The 22,962-nt window shown below is 63.5% G+C and overlaps 4 protein-coding genes across 11 annotated transcripts; all 4 read right to left on the bottom strand.

Moving 5' to 3' along the window:
• Positions 1–2,274: 2,274 nt before the first annotated feature.
• On the bottom strand, positions 2,275–7,384 carry AK1 (adenylate kinase 1). 4 transcript variants are annotated; one of them, XM_064468504.1, is made up of 7 exons: positions 7,299–7,384; positions 5,700–5,742; positions 4,510–4,545; positions 3,793–3,956; positions 3,456–3,572; positions 2,823–3,014; positions 2,275–2,499 (listed from the first exon to the last, which is right to left on the bottom strand). In XM_064468504.1, the coding sequence occupies exons 2-7, from the start codon at positions 5,707–5,709 to the stop codon at positions 2,434–2,436; spliced, it is 585 nt and encodes a 194-aa protein (XP_064324574.1). In that variant the 5' UTR covers positions 5,710–5,742; positions 7,299–7,384; the 3' UTR covers positions 2,275–2,433. The 4 variants fall into 4 exon arrangements, with proteins under 4 accessions (XP_064324574.1, XP_064324573.1, XP_064324570.1 ...); XM_064468503.1 differs by having other exon boundaries at positions 7,305–7,353; XM_064468500.1 differs by lacking the exon at positions 7,299–7,384 and adding an exon at positions 5,961–6,083.
• A 769-nt stretch (positions 7,385–8,153) lies between these two features.
• On the bottom strand, positions 8,154–12,569 carry ST6GALNAC6 (ST6 N-acetylgalactosaminide alpha-2,6-sialyltransferase 6). 5 transcript variants are annotated; one of them, XM_064468497.1, is made up of 7 exons: positions 12,379–12,569; positions 11,722–11,863; positions 10,668–10,732; positions 10,352–10,531; positions 9,751–10,148; positions 9,466–9,573; positions 8,154–9,387 (listed from the first exon to the last, which is right to left on the bottom strand). In XM_064468497.1, exons 3-7 carry the CDS (start codon positions 10,680–10,682, stop codon positions 9,198–9,200), a joined length of 891 nt encoding a protein of 296 aa, XP_064324567.1. In that variant the 5' UTR covers positions 10,683–10,732; positions 11,722–11,863; positions 12,379–12,569; the 3' UTR covers positions 8,154–9,197. The 5 variants fall into 5 exon arrangements, with proteins under 5 accessions (XP_064324567.1, XP_064324565.1, XP_064324568.1 ...); XM_064468495.1 differs by having other exon boundaries at positions 11,722–11,868; XM_064468498.1 differs by having other exon boundaries at positions 12,369–12,569.
• Positions 12,570–13,981: 1,412 nt separating this feature from the next.
• Positions 13,982–16,815, bottom strand: ST6GALNAC4 (ST6 N-acetylgalactosaminide alpha-2,6-sialyltransferase 4). Its single transcript, XM_064468661.1, has 6 exons — positions 16,669–16,815; positions 16,296–16,375; positions 15,718–15,888; positions 15,147–15,559; positions 14,906–15,013; positions 13,982–14,823 (listed from the first exon to the last, which is right to left on the bottom strand). Exons 2-6 carry the CDS (start codon positions 16,305–16,307, stop codon positions 14,634–14,636), a joined length of 894 nt encoding a protein of 297 aa, XP_064324731.1. The 5' UTR covers positions 16,308–16,375; positions 16,669–16,815; the 3' UTR covers positions 13,982–14,633.
• A 1,489-nt stretch (positions 16,816–18,304) lies between these two features.
• On the bottom strand, positions 18,305–21,519 carry DPM2 (dolichyl-phosphate mannosyltransferase subunit 2, regulatory). Its single transcript, XM_064468759.1, has 4 exons — positions 21,446–21,519; positions 20,845–20,934; positions 19,572–19,674; positions 18,305–19,272 (listed from the first exon to the last, which is right to left on the bottom strand). Exons 1-4 carry the CDS (start codon positions 21,446–21,448, stop codon positions 19,214–19,216), a joined length of 255 nt encoding a protein of 84 aa, XP_064324829.1. The 5' UTR covers positions 21,449–21,519; the 3' UTR covers positions 18,305–19,213.
• Between the last annotated feature and the right edge of the window lie 1,443 nt (positions 21,520–22,962).

Here is a 22,962-nt window from a genome sequence, read left to right on the forward strand (position 1 = left end):
GCCTTGTCTGTACCTGTGGCCAGGCCACAGCCGGGGACTGCCTGGACACACCTGCCTGGCAGGTGGGTTTGGGGTTGAGATGTCCCCCAGGAGAGGCCTGCCTGGGTGAGGGGATCACAGCAAAGCACCACCAAGGTGGGAGACGTAACATGGCTGGGGGCACCCAGGGGACCACTCCTGCACCCCTGCCCCATTCTTCCCACATGTGCCAGCAGATGCTGCCTGAGGTAAGAGCCCTCACACAGCCAACAGTGGGGCTGAGAGCCAGAAGCCCCGTGCCTGGGGTGGGCACAGGCCCCCAGGGATGGCCTCTATCCTAAGCCATGGCCATGGACAGGGGGGTGGTGTAGGGACCTGCCAGGGAAACCAGCAGGCCCTGTCCCCACTAGCCAGGATGTCCCCGGAGATGTCCCTGACCCTGGGGAGAGCAGCAGACATCTCCCATGACAGTGCACTGCCATCTCCTGGGGATCATGGGGACGGGTGCTCACCCAAGGATGGGACAGGGCTGGGGACTAGGACCAGGCACAGGCAATCCTGCCCTCCTGCACCCCTCTTCCCGCAGTGACATCGCCAGGTGATGAGCAAGAGACCCTCAGTGATGGGCCCTGGGATGGTGGTGGCTGCAGGGTGACAGATGGGAGGGTGGCTGTAACTGCAGGGTGGCCATGCGTGCAGCCCCATGTGCCCCATTCAACCCCAGCACAGTATCTTTCCCCACCCCGTGGCTTACTGGGCAGCCTTGGGCTTTCCAGCCAGAGGAAAAGCATCTAAAAAAACATCACCAAGCACCCAGGGGCCATGCTGGGGAGGAGGACAGGGTGCCTGGTCCCACTGGACACCATGGAATGCCCCCTCCCGGCCCCACCACCCTGCTCACCACCTGGGGAAACTGAGGTACACTCACAGCGCACCCAAAGAGGGCTGGAGGCACAAGGGAGACAGGTCATTCTGCTCTTTGCTGCAGAGCTTTAGGCTGCAGCATCCCAAACTGCCCATCCCTCCTGTCCCCTCATCCCCACTGGCACAAAGCAGACACCCGCCAGCCCCAGCCCCAGCCCCAGCTCAGCTGTGCTGGCAGCACCCCAGCTCCAGCTGGATGGTCGCATCGCTCCCGGCTGGCTGCCTCCCCGCAGTGCCCCGGGCTCTGCTGGTGGCTCCATTGCCCCCCAGACACAGGGCTGACATTGGAGCCTGGAGTGTTTGGGTTTTCTTCTTGGGGATTTTTGTTTTTTCCTTGCTTGCTTCCTTCCTCGGCTCTGGCCCCATGGCCTCGGCTGCCCCCAGTGCTGCCGCCTCCCCCAACCCCCCCAGCCCCCTGGCTCTGTGCCCAGCTCCCAGCAGCCCAAAAGCCAGTGGTTGGGGGCCCTGCTGGGGCTGCGGCTCTGCTGCCTCCTGCCCTCACTGTGGCTAAATAAACCCCAGCCCCAAGCCCCACTGCAGCCCCTCTGCTGTAGCATCATGCCTAGGCAGCTCTGCAGGTACTGGGGAGCCCCCAACTCCCCATCTCCCATACCAGCACCAACTGGCTGTCCGCTGGGGCCCTGCATCTCACCCCCATGAGGATCCCCACCCTGTCCCCCACCCACAAGCACACCCAGTCTGGTGGCTAGGCTCAGCTGGGTGGCCCCAGCACATCCTTCTCCCCTGGGGACAGGGCTGCATCCAGGCAGAGAGGCGGCACTGATGGCAGTCGGTGCCCAGGCAGAGTGGGGAAGGGGGCACCCTGTTCTGGAGTGTTCAGCCACCCCAAAACCTGCCACTGCAGCCCCCAGATACCCCAAAAACCCCTGAGAGCCAAAAGAAACAAGGAAATGTTGAGGCATAAAAGTGGTGGAAATCCCCATCCTGGCATGGCTGGGCCCATGGCAGGGTCTGCATCTGGCTGCCCCCAGCCCCTGGCAGCCTGCAGGAGGGCTGGAGGGAGGGGATGCACGTGCAGGGTACGTCTCAGATGCTGCCTGCCTCTCTGGGGGCACACGCCTAGAGCACAAGGGGGTTCAGCAAGGGGGACGGGATTGGGGTGAGCGGGACCGGCTGCAGGATGCAGCCGCAGGCTCCCTGCAGGCTGTGGATTGGGAAGCTGGGGCGAGCAGCTGGGATGCTCCCTCCCTTCCTTCGAGCGCAGCATCCCACTGCCCGGGTGGGATAAACACCCGCTTCCTGCCCTTAATCAGCTCCAGCGGGGCTGGGGGGGGGACGGGGGGGGGGAAAAAATATCTCTGGAAAGAAAAACTCATTTCCTGCGACAGAAGAAAAAGATAAAGTCTGGGCTCATTAAAGTGAACTTTACTGGGGAGAGACGGGAAAGAGCCAAACACAATGTCCTTGAAATTTCCTCCGCACGGCTCCGTCCACGAAAACAGGATAAAGCCGCTTCCGCTGTCTCTGCCGGAGCACGCCGGGGCGGGGGGAGCAGGGCTGGGGGCTCGGCTACAGGCTGTCGAGGTGCGAGCAGACCTGCTGGAAAACCTCCTCCACGGAGCCCTCGGCATTGAGCTGGGTGCAGAGGGGTTAGCTGGGGGGGGGTCACCTGAGGGGGTGACGTGACAGGAGCTCTTCCAGGGATGGATTTTGGCCATGGGCCGAGAAATTGGGGCCAATTTTGGGCAAAGGGGTGTGGGACCATCCTTGGAGTGGGTCTCTGTGTCAGGAACTGGAGGGTCCGGCTGGCTCCAAGGGGTCAAGCCCACCCCAAACAGCTAGAATTGAGTTTTATCCCTTTCCCTCATCATCCTCATCCATCACTTCCCCTCGCCTGGGACCACAGGCACCACAGGCCGTGGATGGAGAATGTTGGCATTGGCCACATCCCTCCTTACCTGGCGGACAATGCCTCTGCTCTTGTAGAAGGCGATGACAGGCTCGGTGGCCTTGTAGTAGGTCTCCAAACGCTTCTTGATGGTTTCCTCGTTGTCGTCCACCCGCCCGCTGGTCTCACCTCGCTTCAGCAGGCGCTTCACCATTGTCTCCTTCCCTGCATCCACGTAGAGCAGCAGCGTGGGGGGGGCGATCTGTGGGCAGGGGGGACATGATTGTCACCATGCCAAACTGGCATGGGTCTGGTTTGGTTTGGGGAGATGGTGGTGGTGAGTATGGGGGTCACAAATGTCCCCACGCCATCCTCTGCCTCCTGATGCATAGGTCCGGTGTCGCAGTGGCCCCCAGACCCACGCAGAGGGAGGCACAGGGACACCGTGGCCAAGCCCTGGCTCTCTGCCATCACCATGGAGGATGCCAGCATCCTCTTTCAGCCTGAGGACACCCTGGAGAGATGCCCTCCCCACTGTACCCTGGGCACAGGCTGTCCCCAAGGCAGGGGGACCTGCTGGCTTGAATGGTGCCCAGTTTAGACCCTGTTGGGTTGGGATCATTGCTGGGATGGGGAGGCTGGGCTGCTGCTGGCACCATGGAGACCCTCTGTGTGGGTGGCAAGGCACGGCACCAGCCCTCACCTTCTTCTCAAACTCCTCTCCCTGCTTCACCTCGCGGGGGTAGCCGTCGATGAGGAAGCCCTTGGACACGTCCGCTTTGGCCACCATGGCATCCCGCAGCATGTCCAGCACCGTGTCCTGGGGAGAGGGGACAATGCTGCCAGGGGTGATATGGGACTTCACGCCCCACCCCCCAGCACCCAATGCCTCCAATCCCTCCGGCAACCCGCCCCGGGGTGGCAGGGATGGAGGTGCCGCTGGGCCACGTGCCGCCCATCACTGTGGTATCTGGTGTCCCCACAGGCACCCCTGCCTGCATGCCCCACCATGCCACAGCCAGTGGCCTGTGTTGACTCACCAGGGGCACCAGCTCGCCCTTCTCCATGATGGCCTGCAGCTTCTTGCCCCGCTCCGAGCCTGAGCTGACCTCTGCCCGCAGCAAGTCCCCCGTGGAGAGGTGGGTGTAGCCATACTTCTGCACAATCTTCTCACACTGGGTCCCTTTCCCCGAACCGGGGCCGCCTGCAAGTCACACAAGGGCCACACGTGCCCCAAGCCACAGGTAAGGAGCTGGAGTGGTACATGGAAGCAGCAGCACAGACACACAGGAGTCCCCAGAGCCTGGGGACAGCATCCCCAAGCCCAGCACCAGAAGGATGGGAAGAGCTGCTCCCACTGGCAATTGGCATGCAGGCACTACCACTCTGATGGCACCCAGGACACCACCACCACCCCATCAGCACCTGCCTCAATGGCATCCAGGGGTATCACAACCCCACTGGCACCCAGGACATCACTCCCCAGGTGTTTGCTGTCACATCACCCCACACGCTGCTACCCCATGCCCAGCCAGAGGTGCTCTCCTGTTCCCAGCACACCCCACCATGGCCTTGAGGAGCCACGCTGGAGGCACAGCCACCCCACAGCGCCTGGGGACAGCTGAGATCCCACAGCCTCAGCCTCCAGCCCTGGCTCCAGCTGCTCCCTGCAGCACCCCAACCCTGGAGGTGCAGGGGGACCGGGCTGCACTGCGGCCTTGACCCCAGGCAGCAGCAGGACCCGGACACCAACTTACCCACCACGAAGATGATTTTGTGGTGCTTGAGTTTTTCTGGAGAAGAGAAAAAAAAAAATTATCAAAAGGCAGAAGGCCTGTCAGGGAGTGAGGTGGCCCCGGGGGATGCCAGACCCAGGGCAGGCATCCCTGGGGATGGAGGGGACCCACCCCAGGCCCCTGGGGGATAAAGGCAAAGTGGGAAGCAGCCACGTGTCCCTTTCGTCCTCATCACCTGGGCAGGTTGGGACGGCCGGGTTGGACATGGCTGAGCACAAAGACCCCATGGCGCCTCGGCCATGGGGCTGGAATCCCACTGCTGCGCCGTGTCCCGGAGACGGTCACTGTCCACAGCTCCACTGGGGGTGGGCCCCTGCAGCCGGCTTGTCACCCCAGCGGGCTAATGGGGGCTGCGGCAGGGTCAGCTTGGCACGACCACCTCGAGCACCTGGTGCAACCCCCGGCAGTCCCTGAACCCCAGCATTGGTCCCTGGCGCTGGTGGCGGACGTGCAGGTGGCATGAACCACCCTGTCCCCTGCTGAGCACCCAGGCGCAGGGTCCTGCGCCACCTGCAGGATCTGGCCCAACCACAGTGCGAGGCGATGCCAGGGTACAGTGCCGCGGGGGGGAGACAGAACTAAAAATAAAGCCGAGCTGCTCTGGGGCCGCTCTCTCATCTCCTGATTACAGCCGGCTGAAATTTCAACTCCTCTGGCATCCAGCGATCCCTGGGGCTGGGGCTGGAGCTAAGTGCCTGCGGGGGACTGAGGGGATGTGAGGGTCTGGAGGGATGTGGGGGACAGACGGAGGGGAGGGAAGTATGGGGGGACATAGGGGAGGGATGAAAGGGGGATGGAGGAGAAGGATGCAAAGGTGACCAAGGGGATGGGTGCAAGGGACAAATGGGATGGATGCAAAGGGGACCGAGCAGATGTGTGTAAAGGGGATGGATGCAGGGGGGATGGATACAAGGGGGGACGAGGGGACGCAGGGGGAATGGATGTGGGGGGGACGAGGGAACGCAGGGGGGTGCTGGATGCAGAAGGGGGATGAGAGGATGCGAGGGGATGATGGCTGCAGAGGCGGGACGAGGGGGTGCAAGGGGGATGGCGGATGCAGGGACGAGGGGATGGATGCAAAGGGGACTGATGGGATGGATGCAAAGCAGATGTATGCGGGGGGCCAGATGTAAGGCAGACAGAACACTCACCTGTCGACATGCTGCTGCGGTCCAGGCACAGGAGCACTTCAGGCTGTGAGGAAAGAAGAGCAGGATGAACAACTCAGCATGGTAGGGACACAGGGGTCCCCAAGGCTGCGGTCTGGGGGACAACGGCTCTCCCTTCCCTGCCATGGTGGTGACCAGCTCCATAGCCAAGCTGGGGGTTGGGTCTTCCACCCTGCCAACAGCCTGACCCCTGGCTTCAGCTTAAAATAGGGACCTGGGGACCTCTGTTCCCACGGCCATCACCTGTCTGGCTCCCAGCAGCCACACACCCCATCCGGCTGTGGTGAGGGTTTCCCCATGCCGGGTGACGCATGGTGACGTTACCGGCTTCCTCCCCTGCTCTGACCACATCCCCGTGCCTGGGGAGCCACCTGACAGGCAGAAACCAGCTTGGGTTGATCAGTGTCACCAGGACAACGAGTGGTGGAGGGAGCATCCCCCCAGCTCCCCACAGGCTGTTTTTTTTCAGGGGTGCCCTAAGGGGGGGCTTGCAGCACCCCATTGCACCCCCATCACCTTGGGGGGGGATTTGGCCACCCAACCTGCCCGCACCCAGCCCTGCAGCACCTGACCTGCTTGGCCATAGCATGTCACCCCAAACCGGCTGGACAGGATGCTGGGATGGGGCATCCCGCAGCCAAAGGAGCCGGCGGGCGCTGACGAGGTCGTGTTACAGCCCGGAAAGGGCAGAGGCTAAGTATGGCTGGGCTGAAACCAGCACCGGGTCACGTCCCACCTGCGCTGCAGGGCCAAAGCGCTGGGATGGCCCCTGAGGGGCCTGGGTAGGGCTGGGAGGGTGCAGGACCCTGGGGTCACTAATCGTGGTGGGTGCCGAGACCCAGGACTGCTGGCATTGACCTCGGCAGAGCCACAGGGTGCTGAGGGCAGCCCTGACCCTCGGTGTGGGCTTGGGGCCTGATCCAGCACAGCACTGGACCCATGGGTGCAGGGTGAGGGCGATGTGGGGGTGCCTGGTCCTGAGGAAATGGGGATGGGGTGCTGATCAGGGACCGCAGCAGGTCGAGGCTGAGGGGGGTGCAGTGTGGCCCTGGACTCCCCAACAAAGGCCATCGTGGGATGCACTTCAGGGTGCTCCCACCAATCTCGCCCCAGCCCTGGGACCCCAGGCCTGGGCTGCTCCAGCACCCCTGCAATGGCTCCAGCACCCCATGCAAGACCCCCAGTATCCCCTGCAATGGCTCAGGACCCCTGCAATAGCTCCAGCACTGCATGCAAGCCCCCCAGTATCCCTTGCAATGGCTCCAGCACTCCTGCAATGGCTCCAGCACCCCATGCAAGCCCCCCAGTATCCCCTGCAATGGTTCCAGCGCCTATGCAGGTGTCTCAGCACCCGCATCCCCAGCACCCCATGCAACCCCCTCGGCATCCCCTGCAATACACCCCCCGTTCCCAGCCGGTGCTGCCAGCCCCCCCGGAGGCAGGGACGAGCCGGGGCAGCACCGGCGGGCACCGGCACCCCGCCACGAGCCCCCCCAAAGCCCGCTGCCGCAGTGACACCTCCCCTCAAGGCCGGGCGGGGCTGCGGCAAGGGGACCCCCCCGGGGCGGGGGCCGGGGGGACACTGACCTCTGGGCGGGGGCCGGGCAGCTGCCTGCTGTCCTGCCTGCTCTCCTGCCCGGCTATTTTTACCGCTATATATAGATCGCTGGCGCCGCGGTGCACGCTGGGAGCGGGGCCGCTGCCGCCCGGCGGGCAGGGGACGGGCAGCTGGGGGGGGGGGGGCACGACACGCTGCCCCCGTGGCGCCGGTCCCCCCTGTGCCGGCCTGGCGGGGCGGGGCGGGGCGGCCGGGGGAAGGGCTGCGGTTAACCCCGGCACGGCCGAGGGGTGGCGACCCCCCCCCCCCACCCGGGCCGGGGGCTGCGCTGCACCAGCCCCCCCCGTGCCTCAGTTTCCCCGCCTGCGAGGGAGGGGAGGAAGCCTCCACGCTGCTGGAATTGGGGTCCCTGAGACATCCCCAGGGCTCCCCGTGCCTCTGTCTCCTGCACCTCCACCCCCAGCCCCTCGGAAGGGATGGCTGTCCCCATCCCTGTCCCCATGCCCCCATCCACCTGCAGCACCCCGACCCTGCCAACCCCGGGAGATACATAAAGCCCTGGGGGTGCAGTGCCCTTACCTGCCTTTCCTCCTCCTCTATGGCTGCAGAAGCCCTGCCCCAAGGCCCTGTCACCCCAGGGCAGCAGGGTGGGGGTGACATGAGTTCAGGAGGTCTCAGCTGCCACCCACTCTAGGGCAGGCACTTGGGGAATGGCTCACAGCTGGGGTCCACTGGCTGCTGGACACACCTTTCCCCTTCCCACACCCTCCCGAGTACCCAGGGGCAGCACCGCTGTGGGCTAAGGGTCCTGAGACTCCCTGCTGTGGCACCTCCAGCACCTGCTGCCCAGCCCCAAAAACCCAGCCCGGAGCCAGGGCCCAAGGCAACAGACTGCAGCAATATTTATTCCTGTACAAACCATTACAAAACGCGGGTGCCCCACAGCCCCCTCACTCAGGCAGTGAGTCCCCCAAAGACCCAGCCACAACAGGGATGGACCACAGCCAGAGGGAAACTGAGGCACAGAGCCCTGCCAGGGCTCAGTACCTAAACACGCTGTATTTAGCTATTTTCCCCAAACCCACTTCTCCGCTGCTGAAAAATTAGTAACAAAATTCACCCCCAGACACAGGTTGCAAGGGGCACTGCCAGCCCCCTGCTACGTGCCCAATTCTAAATAGTTTGTAAGTGGTTAATAAATGACGAGGATGCAGGCACCGGCTGCTGCTGGCCCCTTCTTACCACTAACAAGTAGCCCTTGCTTGCTCCTTCAGCCAGGAAACCCAAATACAAACCCTGGGACCAGAAGCAGGGAAGAAAATCCAAAAGCCCCCCAAAATCCCATCATTTAGTTAGAAAAAATTTTGGCAGTGTGGGGCAGGTGTTTTGGTGCTTGGAGGGGCTGGGTGTTTTAAGGGTGCTGGGGCACCAAGGGTGGCAGTGTCACCCCCATGGGGTCCCACCAAAAATTTTGGGGTTCTGCTGAGGGAAGGGTGCCTGTGGACTGGGATTGGTGTGCTAGGCATGGTAGAGCCCCAAGAGGGGGTCCTCCCACCCAGGGGGTTGGGGGAAACAGCCTCTGTTGTGGCCCCAAAAGCAATGCAGGCCCGAACTGAGCCAAAGGGACCTGGCACCCCTGTGTGCTTGCAGGGGCTGCAACATGCCTCGACTAGGATCTCACCCCCATGGAGGGGTGGGATGACCCCAAACCCTGCACTCAGCACCTGGCCCCCTCAGAAAACAGCTCAAAACCCAACACATCCAAGACGTGAGGAGCCACCGTGCACAACGGCGGTGGTCCCATGGGAGGCACCCAGTGGCACCCCAACGCCTGGTTTCCACGGCTCCCCACTCCTAGAGAGATGCAGGGGAACCCCCATCCATCCCGTGTGGGGGCTCTGCCCAGCAGGGGTGCTCAGCCCCTAGGGCCAGGTGGGGTGGGAGAAGGTGATGTTGTAGAGGCCGGCCCAGCTGGCGAAGACCCGCTTCTCAGTGATAAAGCGGTGGTGGTTGCCCTTGCGGCTCCGCTCGTTGTGGATGTAGGTTGTGCACTCGTCAGGTCCCTTCGGCTCGTAGTAGTGGTAGGGCAGGCGGCGGGGCGGGGGCCGGTGGCTGTGGGGTGGGGGAAGCATGGGGTGAACCCCACAGCGGGGCCAGGGGGCCAGAATGGGGGCTTGGGGGACTCCTTACCCACAATAGTTGGGCGGCACCATGCCGTAGACGTGGACTGTGTCGCACAGCTCCACTGCAATCACCATGGTGAACCAGCCAGTGCTGAGCCACGAGCGCGACTTCTCCCTGGGGAAGAGGTGATGTGGATGACAGACCCTCCTCTCCGCCCCAGGGTCCCCAGGGTGCCCCAGGGACCCCCATCCCAGTGCTGCAGCCCATCCCATGGAGCAGCCCCAAGAGCCAGCTCTGCTCTGGAGACCTGGAAAAAGGGGGGACACAGTGCAGGAGGTGGCTCTGAGGTACCTGTCCTTCCCCGTCTCCCCCCGAAACAGGTCATCAAACTGCTTCATGCGGCCGGGGGAGACGACGTAGGCTGTCATGTTGGGGAAGGAAGCGCTGACACGCTGGATGATTTTCAGGAGGCTCTTCTGCATCTTGGCAGGTGGCCCCCAGAAGATGAAGATGGTCTCTGGGGTCTTGTTGACAAACTCCTGGGGCCGCTTGAGGACGCGGTAGAGGCTGGAGTGGGCCACCACGCGGAAGCTGGTCTTGTTGCCCACGTCAACCTCATAGCCGGTAGTGGGAGCGTCATTCATGCGGATGGTGCACTCGGCCCCATCGATGGCTGTGCCCAGGCGTGTGCCCAGGAGGTGGCTGGAGCTGGTGACGATGACGCACTGGTGGCAGTGGGCAGTCAGGGTCTGGGGACCACAAGTGCCATGAGCAGGTGAATTCTGGTGTCACTGTGACCCAGCAGGGAGGGATGGAGCTGGGACAGGGGACAAGGCACGGCTGTCCCCTGCAGAGCCACTGTCCCACTGGATGGGATGATTTGGCTGGGCATTGGCAGAGGGACAGATCCTGTGCCCACTGCTGAGACTGGACCCTGCCAACCAGCTCGTACCTTGTTTCCGCAGACGGGCAGGTACCCGCTTTTCACCCCCCACTTCTTGAGGTCGGGGGGCCGGCGGGCTCTGCCCCGCAGGCGGCTGTAGGGGAAGACCTCGCTCCCGCTGCCGGAGCTGTAGATGATCAGCAACATGATCAGGGCAAAGAGGACCCCCAGGGCGGCGGCACGCTGGCTCTGTGGGCAGGGGAGAGCATCAGCTGCTGCCCCCACCCCACAGGCATCAGCATTCAGTCACGCTCCCCGCAGCATCTCCAGCAGGATGCCTGGTGCCCCCAGGGTGATGTCCCCAGAGTGATGCCCCAGCACTCACCGTGCTGCCACTCATGTCTTTGTGCCGGTCTCAGTGCACAGCGATCGCTGGCGTCCTGCGAGCACCTGCAAGGCATGTGGTCACCCCCTTGCCACCACACTCAGGCTCCTGTCCCCAGACTACCAGGCCAGTGGGGATATGGGATGAGCCACCAGGCAGCCCGGCTCGGCTGTGCCAGAGTAAAGCCCTGTGCGGCAGGTGCCCAGCCAGACCCCTGGGCCCCCCTTTCAAGGGGAGGACAAACCCCCAGTGCCAGTGCAGGGAAGGGAAACACTGTGGGCAGAGGCTGGGTGAGCTCTGCAGCACTGAGGAGCCAAACCCAACCACATCTCGTGCCAGGGAGATCCCCACGGCAGGCTGCGGTCCCGGAAGGGATTATCCCCAGCTGGCGGGGCTGAAGCCGCTCAAACCCACAGGGTCAGGGAGGGCAAACCTGCCGCTCGCGTGCTGAAATCCCATTAAAACAACCACCGTGGAGGCTTGGACCAGGGAGTGGAGGGGGTGAGGAACTGAGACCTGCCCAACTCAGCTCATGCATAGGCTCAAACCCAGCCAGAGCTGGCAGGGACCTCTCCAGCTACGGGGCCCAACGTATGCTGTGTGCACCCTGGATGCTTGACCCTGGGAGGACCTGCTCTAACCTCCACTTGTCTCATCTCATCTCGCGGAGATGGACTGACCCAATTTATTTTTTAAAGTCCTCATTAGTGACTCACAGCCAGCTGGAGTAGTCAGAGCAATTGGAAATTGGGGGAAAAAAAAAATTGAAGCATCTTTACTAATTGACCTGGGGGGTGGGAAACAGGGATGGAAAATTATGCCTGTGTACAACCCTTGAGGGGACCGGGGACCCCAAAGGGTTCCGAGTGCCGGTGTCAAAGGTGCTGGGAAGGTGCCAACCCCCGCGGGGAGCCCCGGCATGCTGGGGCAAAGGGGCCACGCACAGGCTGGGGAGCAGGGTCGGGACCCTTGCTCCTGTCGCTGCATCCCGCTCTCCTCCCTCCAGAGTGCTCGGGCCTATGAGCCCCCGCAGCGGGGACCCCGCGGGCCTTACCTGGGCAAGGGCTCTCATCTGCAGCGGGCGGCGAGCGGCACGCGGGGGTCCGTCATCTCCTCCTGCACCCCCTGCGCCCCGCAGGGGGCTGCCGGGCCCCTCTGGCGAGCACGGCCATGGCGGCGCCCCGGGGGTCACATCGCTGCTCTGCCGGGGAAGGGCTCATCCAGACCCGCTCCCCCCTCCCTGCCCCCCCGGGGTGCAAATCTCGCTGTCCCCCCCCACGTGCCGCTGTTTCCTCAGCCCCGGATGCAAACCCTCCTGCATTCCGGGAAGTGAAAACCCTCCCCCGGCCCCCCGGGGTGCAAACCTTCCTCCACTCCTACGTGCAAATCCTCCCCCCCCCCCCCCGCCCCGGCATGCAACCCCCCCGCGCTCCCCGGGGCGCAGCCCCCGCCTCCCCCGCACCCCTGGGAAGCACCAGCCTTCCCCGGCAGCCCCGCTTTGCAGAAGCTGGGCAGGCCGTAGTCCGGCCGCGCCCAGGCGGGGAGAAGCCGGCCCCTTCCCCGCGCACCAGCACGATGCGCTCCCCTCCGCCATCCACCGGAGCCGCGGGACCGGGGGCCGCTCCTCCGGCCGGCCACGGCGCCGCTCCCCCACCCGCACCGGCTCAGCGGGCCCGGAGGGGACGCGCCCGCTGCACCGACCGCTCCGCACCGCAGTGCTGATCTTGCTGCTTATCGCTGCTGCTGCTGCTGATACCGCTGCTGGTGCTGGTGCTACCGCTGCTGGTGCTGCCCGGCCCGGGGCCGCCGCTCCCGCGCGCGCACGGAGCCCCGGGAGCCGCGCGCCGCCCGGGACCGGCGAGCGCCGCGGGGGTCCTAGCGCCGCCCTTCCCCCGACGGGGCGGGCCGGGGCTGTCCCACCCCCGAGGGCCCCGGCGCGGGCAGCGGGGGCGGTGGGGACGGACACACGGGCAGCGGCTGCCCGCGAGTGCCAAGGGCAGCACGTGGTGCCCGACCCGCCGCCGGGCGCAGGGCCACATTGCTGGGATGCCGCGGCCTCCCCCGCGCTGGCTGGGCAGCCCAGGGCCCCTCTCTGGGGGATTTCGTGGGGCGAGGGAACTCCGCAGGGGTCTGCAGCCCCGCTGCTGCGGCCGACGCCTCTCCAGGAGGGTTTTGGCTCTGCTGTGCTTGTGATGCCCTTCCCTGCCAGGGGTTGGGGCAGCTGGGGCACTGAACAGAGTTCCACAGGCTGTTAGAATCATAGAAAGTCCTGAGTTGGAAGGGACCCACAAGGATCATCAAGTCCAACTCCTGTCTCTGCACAGGACAATCCCAAATTACACCATATTTCTGAGGGTGTTGTCCAAGTGCTTCTTGAATAGCGTCAGGCTTGGCACCGTGACTGCCTCCCTGGGGAGCCTGTTCCAGGGCTCCACCACCCTCTGGCTGAAGAACCTTTTCCTAATATCCAACCTAACCCTCCCCTGGCACATCTCCCTGCCATTCCCTCGGGTCCTGGCGTTGGTCACCAGAGAGAGGAGATCAGCGCCTGCCCCTCCTCCTCCCCTTGTGAGGAACCCTTCCTCAACTTCATGGCCCTCCTCTGGACACTCTCCAGTAGCTTTATATCCTTAATGTACTGTAATGCACCCAAAACTATACGCAGCACTCGAGGGGAGGCCGCGGGACAATCCCCTCCCTCGACTGGCTAGCAGTGCAGTGCTCTTCTGGTGCTCACCCACAGGAAGCTGTTCTGGCAGCATCCCCAGGCCCCAGCCGACTCGCTCCTCACTGACTTTACCCCAGCACTTGGCCTCACTTGAAACAGGAGCGAACACAGATGTGTTGGCCCCTCCTGCCCACCCCTGGCCCCCCAGACACTGCTCTGCCCACCCAAACATATGGCATCTGTTATGGGCTCAAAGAGCCGCTGTGGCAGCTCCCTGCAGCCAGGCCCAGGACCGCACACGTGCCTGTGCCGTGCCCCAACTCTCTGGGGATGCAGAAGCTGGCAGCTGTCCTGCCTGCAGCCCGGCAGTGCCAAGCCATGTGGGGCCGAGGATCACCCTGGACCCAGCACGAAATCCATGCTGGGACCAGTGCCCGTCCTGCGGAGACACAGCTGCTTGTTCCAAAATAATCTCAACTGCTAGCTTTCAGCACCCTCCTCCATGCTCAGTCTCTGCTCTACCCCCTCGTCACCTCCCCCTCTTATTTATAGCCTGGCAGGACAGTGGGACACCGCAGCCCTGGGACCAGCTGCCATCACCTGTCCCCATGTCCCACAGCCACAAGTAGCACAGCACAGGGCACCGCCAAGTTAAAAACACTTTTAATGGCCATGTTTGCTTTGGTCTGAATCCAAGGGCACTTGTGACAAGGCAATTTAGAGCCCCTGGGGTGTGTGTGGCCCCTGGGCTTCCCAGCTGGGGGGATGCAGGGGACTGCAGGGACCTGCCTGGGTACAGAGCAGCCGAAGGCAGCAGGATGGGGAGCCCAGACCTGGCTCCCTGCCTCCCACGCCCAGTGCCGGGTGTTGGGGTGCAAGTGGGACACAGACCATGGTGGAGCTTCATTCCTGGGAGAGGCACAAAATCGTGGCACTGGTGGGGCTGCGCTCTCCTGCCCGTGTTGTGCTGGAGCCCACCAGCGTGAATGTTTAATCCCACATTAAATATTCATCCTGGTAGAGCGAGTGGAAAACCTTTGTGGCTGCTCTGGGTTCATCTGGGCAGGTGTTTGGAGCTGATGGGGCTCCGTGGGTCCAGTTCATGCCCCCCATGCACTAACATGGTGGGTCCAAGTCCACCCACCAGCTGGGGGAACCAGCCCTGCTACTGCAGACATGGAGACTCCCTACTCCAGTGCTCAGCAAAAGGCTTTCAACAATGGCACCAGCAAAGCCGAGACATGTCATTGCAGGATGACAGCTGCCCTGCTGCCGGGCCTCACCCCATGGCTGGTGCCCTACCCACCTGCCCAGGACGGGTGGGCAAAGACAATGTTCCTCCTCTTGGCCCAGCGGGAGAAGATGGCTTTCTCGGTAATGAAGCGGTGCCCGGCGCGGCGGGCTTGCTCGTGCACCAGGTACATCCTGCACTCATCCAGCCGACCCTTCTCGAAGTAGTGGTAGGGCACGCTCGAGTGGTTCTTCTCCCTGGTGGGAGCGGACAGGGTGGGTGTGGGACCTGGGGGGACACCAGACCACCCCACGCACACCCCTGCCACCCCCAACACACCTGCAGTAGCTGTCGCTGACCATGCCGAAGACATAGATCTGCTCACACAGCTCCATGGCCAGGGTCATTGTGAACCAGCCTGTGCTCAGGAAGGAGCCGGACTTCATCCTGCAAAGCACCGTGGCCGCGTTCGAGCGAGTGGCATGCTGCTGCCGTCCCAGCTGGGCTATGGGTGCCCAACAGGGGGGATGGGTGCTACAGCAGGGGGACCTGATGGGGGCTCCTCAGGAGCTGGCAGTACCTGTTCTTCCCCGTCTCGTTCTGGAAGACATCGTCACAATATGCCATCTTCTCCTCGGTCAGGGTGTAGATCTGCAGGCGGGGGTATGTCTCCATCACCTTCAGCAGCGCCCGGTAGGTCGAGCCCACCTTCTCCCGGTTCATCTTCTTTGAAGGCCCCCAGATGATGTAGAGGGTCTCCTGGGACTGCTGGAAGAAGTAGGGCTGGTTCCTCAGCAGCAGTGGGACGCTGGTGTGCGACACCACACGGACAGTGCTCCGCGCCCCCACATCCTCCTCGTAGCCGGCGGTGGGGGCATGGTTCATGCGCAGGACACACTCGTGCCTGTCGATGGCCTGTCCCAGGTGTGAGCCCAGCATCTGCCCCGAGCTGGAGACAATGGCACAGCGGCTGCACAGCACTCGCTCCAGGGGCTGTGGGGAGATGCACCATCACCCATCAGTTCTCCCTTCCCTCCCGCAGCGGCCAGACACACCACAGCCCCATCTGTCCTTCCCTAGGGAAGGGGAAACTGAGGCACGGGCGGGTCGAGCTGCCCCACCAGCCCCAACCCTGCCCCATCCCCACGCACCTTCCCGTCAGGGACACGGCTGTACCCCTGGAAGCTGAGGGTGGCGGGTGCCGTGGGGCTGCCCCGCTTCCCCGGGGCCCAGCAGCACGGCCGCAGGCAGGCGTGGGAGCACAGCAGGACGTACAGCACGGCAACCACCGCTGCGCACACCAACGTTAGGAAGAGCCGGACCTGGAAGCAGAGCAGGGAGGTTTCTCCAGGCCGGGCCACGTGCACCAGCCCGGGGTCGGACGCCGGCAGCAGCCCCGCGGTGCCATGCGGCACAAGCAGCCCCTCGGAGGAGGGCGTTCAAGCGCGGGTGCTGCGGCCGGGGCGCAGCGAGGAGCCGCACCGGGGAGCGCTGGGTGCCTGTGCCCCGCTCACTTCCTGCAGGCAGCGACAGCCGCACGCCTATGGCCGTGTTCACGGGGCCGGGGCTCCGTGCTGCCTGCGGGCACTGGCAGCTGCCAGGCTGCACCCTCGCCCAGCACCGCTTTCGGGGCGAGCGGCCCCCCGATGCTGGCTGGCAGGGTCCCACCGGCCCCTCGCAGCCCCGTGCCCACCGGGGCCCCATGCCCCCCGTCCCAGCGAGTTCTCACCAGCGTCTTCATCCTCGGGGGGCTGGCGGGTCGTCTGGCAGGGTCCGGGGATCACCCGGAGGGTGGGTAGGGCTCGCATCCTGCATGCAGAGCGGGTTCAGCAGTGGCACCGGGCGAGCGGGGTGCAGGGGACCCCCGAGGGTGGGGTTCCCCATCGGGACTCCCCCACTCTCCCCGTACCCCGATGCCCAGGGTGTCCACCCCATGCCTTGTGCCGGGACCCCCTCAGGACCCCTCCGAGTCTGGGACCTCCCCATGCACCCCCGTGCCCCCCCATGCACCCCCCACCGCGGGTGCAGCCCCCCGGGCAGGGGTCGGAGCCTGGGAAGGGGCGTCCCCGCGAAGCGGCGTCCCCGCTACCGGCCCCACTCACCGCGCCGGGAGCCCCCGCAGCGGCGCTTCTCCCCGGCCCCCAGGGCCGCCGCCGCCGGGCCCCGCATCCCGGCCGGGCGGCACCGGGCAGGGGCTGGCGGGGCCGCGGCGGGGCGGGGCGGAGCCGAGCGGGCACTGCCGGGTCCGGGTCCGGACCGCCCCCGCCCGCCCCGCCCCGCCGCTGAGCCCCGGCGCCTCCGGGGACGCGCCCGCAGCCGGGCACCGCCCGCCGCGACTGCGGCTGCAGGACCGGCACACAGCACCGGCCCCCGTGCCCCGGGACCGGCCCAGGGCCCATCCCCCGTGTCCCGGGACCGACTGTGTCCAGTGTGTGTCCCCCCCCGTCTCTGTACCAAGCCCGGCACCCATCCCAGATGTCCTGGAACCAACCGTCCCGGTACCAACCCCAGCACCCACCCTGTGTGCCCCAGGACAGACCCCAGCACCCATTTCTCTCTACCCCTCCTGCTCTGCCCTCTCAGCCATCCCCCCAGGCCGGGGGTCCCCTGCAGCCAGCCCCCTTGCCCCAGTGCTCCTTTATCACCTCCGTGCACCAGTAGCTCCCAGCCAGGCCGGACACCAGTGAGTTCAGGTGTGACTGCAACAGCCTGGGGACCAAAATTATCCAAAATGGCTCAGGAGCAGGGCCAGGGCAGGCAGGTCTCCTGGTACCCCAGTCCCTGTCCAATGGCCCCGGGGCGGCATCCATCAACTGCAGCCCCTCGTGCCAGGGCCAAGCTGTGGCACACCTGCAAGATGTCCCCAGAGTAGCTGCCTGCCCAGGGAAGGGTTCTAGACTTTATTTTCTCCCAGTTGACAAGCAACTATAAGTAACCTTGAAACTGGTCCCAGTGCTGTCCCCTGCAAACTTTGACCAGGAGGAAAGAGGTGACAGGGCCAGTGCCAGGCTCCCCTGGTGGCACACCTGGAGCTGCTCAGAGACACGACCGAGTTTTTCCCCCTTTTGCCTCCTGCTGCCGCAGCTGAAACCCACTTTTTCAGGGTGGATTGAGCTGTGTCCAGTAGGTGAGGGCCTGGGCAGTGAGGGATTCCTCACGGGGAGAAGCAGCAGCAGCAAGACACAGGCAAGGGAAAATGGGGGGATATGTCCTCAGGGAGGACACAGCAACAGTGCCAGTGGGTGGGTACACAGCCCGGCCTGGCCTGGCAGCCCCTCAAGAGCTGGAAACAAACCTCCAGCCGGAGCCTTGGCTCTGGACCACCCACCAGCGGGTTAAACCGCAGCCAGGTTCAGCCCAAAACCTGTGGCAGCCGGGGCTCCCCAAAAGCACCAGCATCCCCTCCCAGCAGAATGGGAGATGATGGGACATGCTGCTCTCTGGCAGGGGAAGTTTATGGTATATGCAAGAAGGATCAGAGCACCTCAGATCTGCCCTCCTCTGCTGGAGCTGCCCCAGGAAGGGTAAAGCAGCCCCCAGCACAGCAGAGCTAGCACAAGGCTGGACATGCCTGGCCCAGCCAGGTTCTTCCCTGCCTGTCCCCAACGGCAGGACATGGCCCATGGAGAGCCCAGGGCAGGACCTTCCCCAGCATGGCGTGGGGCACTGCCAGGGCCACGCAGCAGAAGCCATCCGGCAGGCCTGCAGCACCCACTCGGCACGGGCAGAAGACAGGGACCAAGACTTGGCAGACCTTTATTGAGGGTGATCCTGCTCATTGTGGTCTGGGGTAGCAGCCACTGCCAGGAGAGGAAACCCTGGGTGAAAGAACAGGGTGGCACCACGCCTGCCTGCTCAGCCCCAGCCCAGCCACTGTGCAGAGCCTTGTCCTGGGTCAGGAACCTCCACTGTGCAGAGCCGCACCCACCAGTGGTGGAGCCAAATGCTTCCTCGTGACCCAGGGCATCTCCTTGCCATCCCCTTAGCTGGATGACCCCAGGAGGGGACGCAGAGGGCAGCAGTGGCACTGTCCCTGTGTCCTCTGCACGCCTGGCCTCACAGGCGCCCCTATTCAAAAAGGCGAGAGCTCACCAGCACCACGATTAGTCCTTCCAGCAGGCAAGTGAGGACTGCAAGCCTGCCTTTTCCAAGCTCAGCCTTGTTTCTTTCCTCTCAATCTTGAGCCCAATTAAAAAAAACCCACAAACTGTATGTAAACATTTTAGAAAACCCCAGAAGGAACAAACTACTGGACACAGCAAGAGCAAAGGGGAAGGATTACCCAGAGGCAGAGCAGCTAGCAGGGGTCAGAGCTTAAATCTCACTCTGGCCATTACAGCTGCCACACTCCCACAGCCCCTCCAGCCAGCACGGGCCGGTACAGGCATCCCCAGCTGGGGAGCAGGTCCCTCCCGGCCACGGCTCTGGTCCCTCTCTTGATAAGCCCCGGAGGTCAGTTTTTCTTCACTTTGGTCAGTAAAGTTGTAAACTACAGAAGGCTTCGCCTGTGCAGGAAGGAACGCAGTAGAGTGCAGCCAGCTCACGCTGGGCGCTCTGGGGGAGGTGCTGCCTGGCGCTGCAGGCAAGATCTTTTCCTGGCTATATTGCAACAGGGTGGGTGCCTTCTTATCTCTCTCAGCTGGGACTTCAGTCCGATTTCTTGGCAGGCTTCTTGCTCTTCCACATCACAACCATGATAAAAACGCCTACCATGAGAGAGAGAATGGATTTAGCCAGAAAACTTATAACTACAGGCACTTGTAAAACACATTGTAGTAAGAAACAGAACCTCAGCAGAGCGAGTGAGAAACAATTCTGCTGTCCAGAGGCTCGAACACCCAAAGTTACACATAAACACATGCCCTGAGAGCCTGTTCCAGGCTGAGCTGCGGCAGGAGCCACAGGGAGCGTCACAAGTCTCACACGTTAACTAACCCTCCCAGCAACCCTCTTCTCTCTTCCTAATTTAGAAGCTTCTAATTAGAACAACAGAAATAACACTCACCTATAAATAGCAGCAGCAGCAGCCCGGCCACCACGGGGATGATAACCGCATACTCCCTAGGCAAGAAGTACCGGTGGATCCCATGGTCACTGTCGATGAAGGGCTGCAGGAGACAGAGAGGGGCATCAGCAGGTGGGCGTAGCACCCTGGCAAGTCCCTGACACCTGCAGCCTCGTGGTTTCAAAATTAGGATGGAAATATCAGGCGTGAGGAAATAGCTAAAAAAAACAAATGCCCAGATGTGCATGTGGCTCAGCCCACAGCTGCAGGGACGCAGCAGCAGGTGGGCAGCAAAGGCTTCAGCATTCAGCAGATGAGGGGCAGCTCCATGAGGCTGGCAGAGGGGTCCGCAGCCATGGGGTCTCAGGGTGGGCATAGCTGCCCACCCGCTTGGTGCTGAACACAGCAAATCCCTAGACTCTGCCCTGCAGAAGGGAGCAGCTGATACCGGCTCTGCTTCTGGGCGATCCCACTGGGATCCCTTTGCAGAGGCCAGTGGAAAGCTTTGGACACTAGAGAGCAGTGTAAGGATTCCTACACAGCATCAAGTACACCTACGCACTCCCGGGACTATGGACCATATGAACACGTATCAGACAGCAGAGCCATCAGACACAAGAGGGGAATTCAAAACTCTCTGGGGTTAGAGGGGAAGCTGCCAGGAGTTCAGACATCAGCCCAAGGCTGAACCAGGCTTCTTGTACCTGGAAAGCTCATGAGGAGATGATCCTTTCCAGGAAGAAAACCACTCATGACCCCAGCTGGTATGTCCCTAGAAGTGGGCAAACCACCACGCTCACAATCGCTTTTCCAGAGCTCTGCATTCCCTAAACTCTTCTCCTCCCTACCAGGCTCCAGATTTTGTAAGTCATCTCTTTTTACGTTTCCCTCTCTGATCTCCCACCAGAACCAGGAATCTGGAGGACTGCAAACATGAAGATCGCCAGCACCACCTCCAGAGGGACCAGGCTTCAGCTCTCGCTGACAGCTTACATGAGCCTTGGATTGTGCACCGGCTGGGTCAGCCTGTCCAAGAGCAGCAGGGCAGGCGGCGCGATTGCAGATTGGTTCTTGCCCAAGCAGGGGCAGGCACACCCAGAAGGGGAAAGGGCTGTGCCAGAAAGCAGAGGAAGCTCTGCCCTGAAATTTTTAACCAAGAAGCTGTCAAGAGAGAGCCCTTTAGGCACACGGACACATCAGCGCCTACACAAAGCCTGGGCCAACACCTGAATGTGAAGTGATGGGGAGTACAACGGCCAGAGGAGGCCCGTACCAGTACGATGATCCAGAGGGTGTAGTAAACAAAGAGAGCGAGGCTGAAGGCGACCAAGCCAAATCCAACCACCTGGTCCGTTGCTGTGGCCTGCAAAGGGAGAGAGGGTCAAAGTGGGGCCCGCATGCTGTGGCATGGGCCTAGGAGGGGTTAGCGGGCTCCCGCTGCCTGTTCGGCCCCAGGTTCTGTGACCGCAGTGCCGGGGGCTGGGCGGCGAAGGGGAGACCCTCGGCGGCGGGAACGACCCCCGCGGGGGCGGCGGGGAGCGGGGCCGGGCCCTGCCGCTAGCAGCGCTCCGGGGCCCCGCCCGGCCGCGCCAGGTCTGGCCCCGCACCCTCGGCCCGCTCCCCCCGAGCACCGACCCGGGCCGGCACCGGCGCTGCCCCGGGAGGGCCCCAGGGTGCGGCCTCCCCCTGGGGCGGGCAGCCAGGCGGCCCCGAGCGATTCACTCCGAGGCCGCCCGGCCCCCCCACGTTAACGGCGCCAAGCAGGGACACGCCGCGGGCCGCCGCACCGAAGACCAAGGGGCCGGTGACCGCCGGGTCGGGCCCACCACCCCCGCAGAGGGCCCGGGGCGCAGGACGCCCCCAGCCACACTCACCATGGCGACCAGGAGTCACGGCCTCCCTCGGCGCCGGCCAGGCCCTTCCGGGAGCTGCTACCAATCAGCGCGCCCCGTACCAGCCCCGCCCGCCCCCCTCGGCTAGAGGAGGCCAATCAGCGACATCCTGGGAGGCGCGGGCGCGGCTCGCCCGGAGCATGACGGGAGTTGTAGTCCCGGGGCGGGACCACGGGGCCGACCCGGCCTCCTCGGCGGGGGGAGCCGGGCGGGGCCGAGCGGCGCTGGGGTTGCATCAGCCCCCCGGGGAAGGGGCAGGGCGGCCACTGCAGTCCTCGGGTTGCACCGAGTAGGGATTTTCTGGGTGGAGGAGGCAAGTGGGTTACGAAATAAATGAAATTCCCAAAAGCTCCCCTCTGCGTAACACCGTTCTGAGGTTTGTGCAGGGCTAGGCGCCGTGTTGGGGAGCCCTTCCTTCCCGGGCCCTGGCATGGAGGGTAACGCCTGGTGGGCAGCTGCCCTGCCACAGGATCCATGCCCGCAGCCCTCCCTGCTTTCAGCATCTCACCCGTAGCACAAAAATCATTTTTCACAGCTTGAAGCACGCTGTGCTGAGTGACGATGGAAGGGAAGGGCAGGAGTGAAGCTCCTGCGGCTCCGGTGCCCTCCCTGGGTGACAGGAGGTGCAGGTGCTGGCAGCAGGTGCTCTGGTTTCATCGGCCACCTCAGGGCTGTTGAGTTGTGATGGAAGTGACTCAAAACAACCAGCTCAAACCCCACTCCAGCAGCAGAGATACTCACGTCCTGCACCCCAGCTGTTTCTCCACACATGCTGCAGCTGGAGGAAAGGGAAAAGCGGGACCAAAGAGCCGAGGGACACAAGGGATCTGCATCGTCTGAGGAAAGGGAGGCAGCTGAGGGCAAGGGGAAAACCCTGCATGTGACTTAAAGGTGTAGCTGCTCAGTGTGCATGGCTGAGGCTTTAGGAGGCTGGGGAAGGCAAAGCCGCTTGCTCCCAGGGGCCCTGCTCCCCTGCAGAATTTGCAAGCCTCAGCAGCAAGTACCCAGACACTGAATTTGGCTCAAACTGCTGTTAACGGAGTAGCCTGCCTGTGGTGGAAGAGGAGGGGCTGCCCTGGGACAGGCCACACAAGCCTGCAGCACGTCCCTGGAGCCCTGTGGGGCTGCGGCACCTTCCCCCAGGCCAGCCTGGCGAGGGGTGCCCAGCCCGGCTCTGCAGCGGGGCCAGAACGGGCTGCTCACACACAGCCTGGGCTGGGACATGAGACACCGCCAGTGACTCGCACCAGTGTGCCCTCCCCTGGGATTGCAGGGTCTGCTTCCACCGGAGCTGTGCCGTGCTGCCAGCTCTCCTCTCCAGCCCTTCTCCCGTCTGCAGGGAAGGGCTGGCAGGGATCTCCGCTCCCAGCTGCCAAGGAAATTCTGGAGGGCAAAGTTAAATCCTATTCCAGGGCCCTGCATGTCAGCAGGCTGTCTTACCCTTCTGCTTCCTTAGCAGATATTTAAATACATTTAAAACAAGAAACAACGCAAGAAGA

Source organism: Phalacrocorax carbo, chromosome 18 (genome assembly GCF_963921805.1).
Source record: "Phalacrocorax carbo chromosome 18, bPhaCar2.1, whole genome shotgun sequence".
NCBI lineage: Eukaryota > Metazoa > Chordata > Aves > Suliformes > Phalacrocoracidae > Phalacrocorax > Phalacrocorax carbo.

Bases quoted from the DNA above. Each gene is read 5' to 3' on its own strand.
- ST6GALNAC6 (XM_064468497.1), bottom strand. The intron at 10,149-10,351 runs GTACGAGCTGGT...TGTGGTCCCCAG, and splicing joins TGCCCGTCTGCGGAAACAAG to ACCCTGACTGCCCACTGCCA. The intron at 9,574-9,750 runs GTACCTCAGAGC...CCTCTTCCCCAG, and splicing joins GGGGAGACGGGGAAGGACAG to GGAGAAGTCGCGCTCGTGGC.
- DPM2 (XM_064468759.1), bottom strand. The intron at 19,675-20,844 runs GTACGGGCCTCC...TGTCTCCTGCAG, and splicing joins CCCTCTGGATCATCGTACTG to CCCTTCATCGACAGTGACCA. The intron at 19,273-19,571 runs GTGAGTGTTATT...CTCTCATGGTAG, and splicing joins GCTGCTGCTGCTATTTATAG to GCGTTTTTATCATGGTTGTG.
- AK1 (XM_064468500.1), bottom strand. From the start codon at position 6,068: ATGTGGTCAGAGCAGGGGAGGAAGCCGGTAACGTCACCATGCGTCACC. The intron at 4,546-5,699 runs GTGAGTGTTCTG...TCTCTTCTCCAG, and splicing joins CCGCAGCAGCATGTCGACAG to AAAAACTCAAGCACCACAAA. The intron at 3,957-4,509 runs GTAAGTTGGTGT...TGTGACTTGCAG, and splicing joins CAAAATCATCTTCGTGGTGG to GCGGCCCCGGTTCGGGGAAA.
- ST6GALNAC4 (XM_064468661.1), bottom strand. The intron at 15,560-15,717 runs GTGCGTGGGGAT...ATCTCCCCACAG, and splicing joins GCCGTGTCCCTGACGGGAAG to CCCCTGGAGCGAGTGCTGTG. The intron at 15,014-15,146 runs GTACTGCCAGCT...GGTGCTTTGCAG, and splicing joins AACGAGACGGGGAAGAACAG to GATGAAGTCCGGCTCCTTCC.